Consider the following 7,128-nt stretch of genomic DNA (forward strand, 5'->3'; position numbering starts at 1 on the left):
TGTGTGAGTGGTTTCTGTATCTTTACTTAAAAGTCAAAACCAAACGGGAGGGCCCCATAAGACCAAGACTGGAAACAGAAGTGTGTGTGAGCGGTTTCTGTATCTTTACTCAAAAGTCAAAACCAAACGGGATGGCCCCACGAGGACAAGACTGGAAAGAGAAGTGTGTGTGCGAGAGGTTTCTGTAACTGAAACTATCAAGGCTAGACTAAAAATGTGTTAATAACCGTTTCCTCAGTCAGACTCTACCAAATGACCCAATCACTAACACTGACTAACAGCTGTATCAGAAAATAAATAGCAACAGGTCCCATCTTGGTACTGGAACAACATAGTGTACAGATCAACATAAACAGTTTGTGAGACAGTGTCCATATTACTCAATTACCTGGATAGTAGCACCATCATCGTTAGAGGCCTCGTGGGATGTCACATCCAAAGGGAGCCTCTCGGTCTCAACCTTCTCAGCAGTAGCCTGCTCGTTTGTCACCTGGAACTCAGATAAAACAAGAACGCAGTAAGAGAGGATAGTAATCATGTATATGGAGATATTCCTAAGTTGCTAAAGGTGGCCTGTTTCTGTAACAGTCACCATCAATGCTAACTTGGTCTAGCCTTGATGGTGTCAAAGTGAAAACATTTACTGAAACAGCATTTTACTTAAAGACAGGGCATGGCATGTTTTTTTCAGGTTAATCCATCAAGTTCTGTATGGAATTAAGTACATTTAAAATACATAAATCAATTATAGCTGCAAGCAGCGCTGATCGGGACATCGCCTCACCCCCATGCTTGTAGGTGTTTGTGGGCCCCAATAAATATATCAAGCTTGCTCAAATCTCAACGTACATTAAGATAAAATGTGCTGCATGTGTACTCATATTCTGCAAAAAAGAAAAAGAAAAAAAACCTTATCGACTATAAATTAATGAGTTACTATTATCATTTGGAGGGAAAACCAGGAAATGTGTAATTGTTAACTGTGCAAGTGTACCTGTTTGCGCCAAGGCCAGTCTGCATCCCCGTAATTGTAGGTTATTTCTTCTTCTGGGGCAATGTGTCTTAGAGCAAACATGCAAAGATGTGGCATCCCACCAACACCAACAATTTTCATCTTGCAGTTTGGCTTTTTTTGGTCATCATTTACCAGCCTACCCAGTGACTTGTCTTCAACAGATGCATCAAGACTTAAAAAAAGAAGAAGAGAGATTTAATGTTAAGAGAAGAACTTGCCTACTTGGTTTGGATATAGTGCTGAGCATTGTAATATACACTTAAAAGAAAATCATGCAAAACTTGGAAAAAGATTAGAGACAAAGGCAAATTTCATCCAAGAGCTGGGCATTCAATTGAAGTAGCTTGCAGGTATTACTGTGATGGTGATTCACTTGCTTGGTTTGTTAGAAATTAAGATTGTCACAGTCTACTTCTCTCCTTACCGGTTGCACCTCATTACTTTTCCACTCACCCTGCCTCTACCTTTGTACTTGTGCTCATTATCTGTCCTGCAAGGTAGCTGCCGAGCTCTGACATTAAACGTCATCATCAACTGTTATTGGTTTCCTGTGTGCTGCATTCAGGTCCACACATGCTTAGTTAAAGAGATATTCTTAAGTGAGTGGGCCATTTAAAGCTTATCTCATAACTATTGCAATTCTATCATCTACAAACAAGGGCATATGTATTACTACTTACCACCAACATTTCCCATTCCATTTGAAATCAAACAGGAACACTGCTTCTGTATCATTGTAGTTGTAGTTTGTATGATGATCCTGTTTGAAAAGTTTACCCCGATATTCAAGCATGAAGTCTCCTTGGTTGAATTCCTTGGTAGCAAGCACACCTCGACCTGTAAAGCAAGAAAAATGTTATTACATTATTCACTAGAGCAGTCCACTATCTTAAGTTTGTGACTCTTTAATTTAAATTCGTAATAAAATTAATTTACAGATAAAGCTGCTTTATTTTAATCACAGCACTCGCTGTTAAAAAAATAACTTTTTAAAAGTACATGACAAATTCAAATGACTAAAACAAAAGTGTGCTCTGCTCCCAGATGGTTTTCTCTGTAAAAATATCCAAAAGGCATAACGCAGCCCTAAGCAACAAATGAGTCAACAGGGTGAAATGCCAATCTACAAGTTGTGTTAAAGAAAATGTATCTGTGCTTTTGGCTTTTGAATGTACATATTGTGATTTAACATTCACTAATAATGTATGTTAAAGTAAAACATACTGGAATTTAAGAACTAACCTTTATAGGGGTTGATGAAATGCTCTGTAAGACCAGCCTTGTCAGTCTTCAATTGAATATGTTTTTCAGCATCCTGTTGAGGATGAAGCCTTCTTCTCCTTTCCATTTTCCTTCAATCGTCAGCCATTTCACATGTTTGACAGAAGATTATGCATTAACTTTGAGCTAGAGTTTAACAATTATTCTCCAAATCTAAATTGTGATTTTAATTAAATGATACATTATGCAGCATGTCTGTCCCATGAGTTAAACTGCCATATCAGTGGCTTTACACATTCATAAAGTCCTCCTTGAGTGTCTTTCCCACTAATCAGAAGTCACCTAAGACAAAGCAAATGTTTAAAGTGAAACCTTTGCAATCTGCCAACACACTGCACATTAAATTAATTGCTAGAGCCGAAATTAAAATACATAACTTAACAGACTGGTCTTCGCTGACAACTCACTCCTAACAAGCGCGGATATGCGGCGAACATGAAACGAAGAAAGTTCACATACGTATATATAACGCGGATATATAACCGTATATAACGCGGATATATAACCGTATATAAAACGCTGATATGCGTTTTGTATATATAAAACGCTGATATATATATATTGGTGAAAAGTAAATAACAATAAAACTCTTCCGCGTCACTTTAAGCACCGTCATAAACAACACAGAAACACACAGACAGCTGCTTATAAACTCATTCAACGAACACAAAGTATAAATACAACTTAAATACTGGGATAAATATACATAGAGCAAAGTATTAACATACCTTAAAACCCACGTAACGCTACAGATCTTACGCTCTGTCTCACGGACATGCGCCGCGCCATGTGCTAGTGAGAAGCTAAATGATAACTAGCCGTATTAAAACGTGAAAAACTAAATGACCAGCATTATTAAAGAGTGAAAAGCACTAAAACTCTGCAACATAACACGTTAATACAAACTTACGTTATATTTATGATGGACGATTTGCGAGGCGACTGAAATCCTGCCGTTCACACACGTTGCTGGTTCCCTAGCTCAGCGCAGCCTAACAGATAGTAACAACAAACCCTCTGATTGGAGATACCTCAGCAACACAGCCACTGATTGGTCAAGAGCCACGGAAAGGCATGCAAATGAGAAGCCTAACGTTACATATATATATATATACTATCCACATAAATAATAAACCCTTAAATATTACAAGCACTATTTAAAGTCATATAAAAAAAATCTAATTATATTACACTGTATAACTGCTTGTGTTATAGGCTACATGCACAAAAAGCCTGATTATGGTGAATAATGTCTCCACTACACTGCAGCTCCCCAATAGATTAAGTTAGCAGATAGCTCTATCTGTAGCTAACATTAGCAGCTAACTTAGCAGCTATCTATCTATAGCTAACTGAGCAGCTAAGAATATTATATAGTATTTTATGTATTCCTAATTGGAAATTGTTGCACAACAGATGCAAGCAACTATATCAAATAAACAAAATAAATACAGTTAAATAAAAAGTGTTAATTAACTTACCTATTGCTCGCATCAAAGTCCTTACATTGGCATTGAGGATCACAATAAGTCATTCCATGCTTGGTACATTGATCATCGGATCTCGCGAGAACAATCTGGCACGTGATGTTGATGGTGACGTCTGATTGGCTTAAATGTTACACACTTCCCGAAGTGTGTATCTTCTGCACTGGCATCGAATCTCCACTAGGCGTAAAAAATGTTCACACACTTCTCACACACTAAACCTTATTTTGTGACCTTCTGGGCCAAGTGAAAAAAAAGCAAGAGGCACATCAGGGGAGGCTCTAGAGCTCATTTAAAGCAAAATTCTGTGTGGGGCCCTACCGTTTGGGCCCCACTAGGGCTCATGGCCCCATACCGTTGGTGGGCTCCCTGTCATCGGGCCTTGATAAGTAAGAAAAACGAGTACACTCACACACACACACACACACACACATGATTAAGCAGAGAAACAGATGCATTGTGAAATGTGGTTTGGCAGTATGGGAGGCAGTACAAGGTCCATAGTCTGTCTGTTGAAAATACGAAGTGAAGTGAAAAAGAGACAATGAGAGAGAAGAGGAGAAGTTCTTCAGTCCTCTAATACTGTGATAACTCATGAACCCTATTTTAGCACCTCTAAAAATAATTCTACACTTCCAACAAACCCTCATCTCTCCGGCTTGTTTGGAGACAATGAGGTGTACAGATTGGACTTCATTTTGAAGCAATTAATCATGCAGGACTGTGACCACACTTCTGTTAAAGTACAACTCTAAGGTCAGATTTGACCGGAGTATTCAACTCAAGACACTTTAGCTTGACTTCCGCCCTTTATTATCGTCCCCCCAGGCCACGCACATGATACAAAGGTTCCTACCTGCATAATATTCACATGCAGCCCAATGCAACACCATTGTTTGTCAGTTTTGTAGTTTTCATTTCAGCCTCATAAACATATATGTGGTAGTGAAACCTCAATTGAATTGCAGATTAATGATCATCTGAGGCTGGTTGCATAAAATTGGTCAATGTAGTTTTGTTAGCCTTAGGTTTGTGAGACCAGAGTACCTTCAAGACTCAAAAACAACCATCCAAGCAACCTCAGAAATACAGGTGCAGCCAGACTGAACACACTCAGCAGAACCTGATCATTCTCTATGTTAACCTTTTTTTAATGCAGAAATCACAAATTAATAATTGTATTTTTTTTCTCTTCCATTTTTGCTTTTAATTGTAATTTTGCTGTTTCTCCCTTAATTTTGAAGCCTTTTTTTGTACTATTGTGTTGTACTTATAATTACACCGCATGACTGGGATGATGTCATCAAAGCTAAATAATATCATGTAATGGACAAAAATAAAAGCTGTAAAAGTCTCCAACAGTGTGCTCAGTGTTCAGTTCATGTTTAACTGTTGGGCACTCTGGATTCAGACATCTGGTTCAGGTAAATAACAAAGTAAAAGTATCCAGTAAGTAAACCCAAGCAAGTCAGAGGACCGTCGAGGTCAGTGGAGCAAATTCTGCTACCGACAGGATGCTGATGATGGGAAACACTACATTCCAAGGTCAGCCAGAGAAGAAAAAAACAGTCATATCTAACAGCAGCAAGCAGCTAAACATTATGTCATGAAACAGACTGAACTGTGCAAAGGGACATCACTGCTGACCACAGGACTCAACACTGCTGATTCCCCTCCGCTAAGACCAGAAGTGTTGGTTGTCCTTTGAAGGTAATCCCAATGTTGTCAGATTTCTGTGTTGTAACCCCTGTGTGATCTTCGGGTATTATTACATTTTAGCAGCTCCATAAATCTGTTTGCATACACAAGCATGTTTTGTAGAAATATTTGTCCCACAAACCTTTGACCCCCGAGTTACTCTAGAGTCTGAGACAACAGTGGAGGAATGTGCAGTGTTATCGAACATGTCCCCCCTTACAAGAGTCTTATTAGCATTATCATAAACACATTTTATTGTGTTCAGTTCATCTTGGTTTCTCTTACATGAGTGTTGCAGCTCTGTCTAAAATGTTGACAGTAATAATGGCAGGATGAACACGGCAGAGTTCAAATGTTCCAGTCTCGTTTCCCTATGAGGTTAGGTTAGCTGTGCAAGCTGTGAATAACGGGATTACCATTAAAATAATGAAAGTTGCTGGAGAATTATTTTATTTTCTGGCAAACATTTCACTGCTACCCCAATGTTAACAGGTTAAAGGGCAAACATGAGTTACTGACAGGTACAGCCTGGTTTTAACATAACCCACAACTTTTTAATGAGAATAAATGCATTTAAAACTACAAACTAGGTCGGTTTGCAACAAACTCATTGTTGATGAGTATTTCTTGATAACTCACGACTATAAAGTGGATAAGGATTAGTTCCTAGAGAACAGCCTGGAAGATGATATCTTAATGAATCATTAGGTGATGATTAGTTCATAAATATATGTGAATGACCACCAAAAACGAATGTATTACTAATTACTTAAACATTACTTACTCTCAAGTAAAGTTGAACTTGGCTCAACTTTGCCAGACTGCAACTGAATGTGCGGTGGCCGATCAAATACGTGTAAGCATTTATTAGAATAATTAAAGAATATATAAACATTACATTACATTCCTCATAAAACATTTCAGGAACTAGTACATCAGATTGGATAGCTACAGTAGTCAAAAAGGTAGTAACACATCTATTAACCATTGCCTTGATACAAGTTGCAAAACAAACAAACAAATAATCAAAGTGTTGTTGCAAAACAAACAAAAATGTTGGACCACAGGAAGTACAAACTGCAATATTTTCGTTCCCCATGACCCAAAAATACTAGTAAACCAGTCCTGATCTGCTGTATCAAATAAACCAGACTTATTACCTAGAGCAGATCTAAAATAATCCCAAACTGTAATGACATCAGTTAAATTATCTGTACTATCAGGAATCAGTGTCATGCAGGAACCATCAGTCAAATGTAAAGCTAACAAGAAATCTAGGGCTAGTTGGTGTTTCAACAAAGTTAACCTGTTCTTCATATTCACAAATTACATGAAACCATTCCTCTCTTCTTTAAAGTTTTTTTTAAAAATTAATTAAAATAAACCTTGCTACAGGACTCATACAACTATCCATACTAGTACAAGGAGATATGACCACTGCTGTCATACCATGTTTACTTGGAAAGGTGTGTTTTACCATATAAGACATTATTTCATACCAAACATTGCCTTTCAAATTTATGGGTAGTCGTCATCTTATTTAGGATTTTCAACATCAAAAAAGTTATACTTTTATTGTTCAGTGTCCGTAGTTTACTCTTTAAATAGCTTCCCCATACAGTCCTCGTATGGGGTGCATGATGTCAT

At 37.8% G+C, this 7,128-nt stretch overlaps 1 protein-coding gene across 1 annotated transcript; it reads right to left on the minus strand.

Annotated features, from left to right (window-relative positions):
* Positions 1-262: 262 nt before the first annotated feature.
* Positions 263-3,282, minus strand: LOC115003805 (histone-lysine N-methyltransferase set-1-like). The gene is made up of 5 exons (XM_029425729.1): positions 3,207-3,282; positions 2,258-2,367; positions 1,696-1,852; positions 995-1,187; positions 263-490 (listed from the first exon to the last, which is right to left on the minus strand). The coding sequence occupies exons 2-5, from the start codon at positions 2,361-2,363 to the stop codon at positions 377-379; spliced, it is 570 nt and encodes a 189-aa protein (XP_029281589.1). The 5' UTR covers positions 2,364-2,367; positions 3,207-3,282; the 3' UTR covers positions 263-376.
* Positions 3,283-7,128: the final 3,846 nt, after the last annotated feature.

This window comes from Cottoperca gobio, chromosome 24 (assembly GCF_900634415.1).
Source record: "Cottoperca gobio chromosome 24, fCotGob3.1, whole genome shotgun sequence".
Lineage (NCBI taxonomy): Eukaryota > Metazoa > Chordata > Actinopteri > Perciformes > Bovichtidae > Cottoperca > Cottoperca gobio.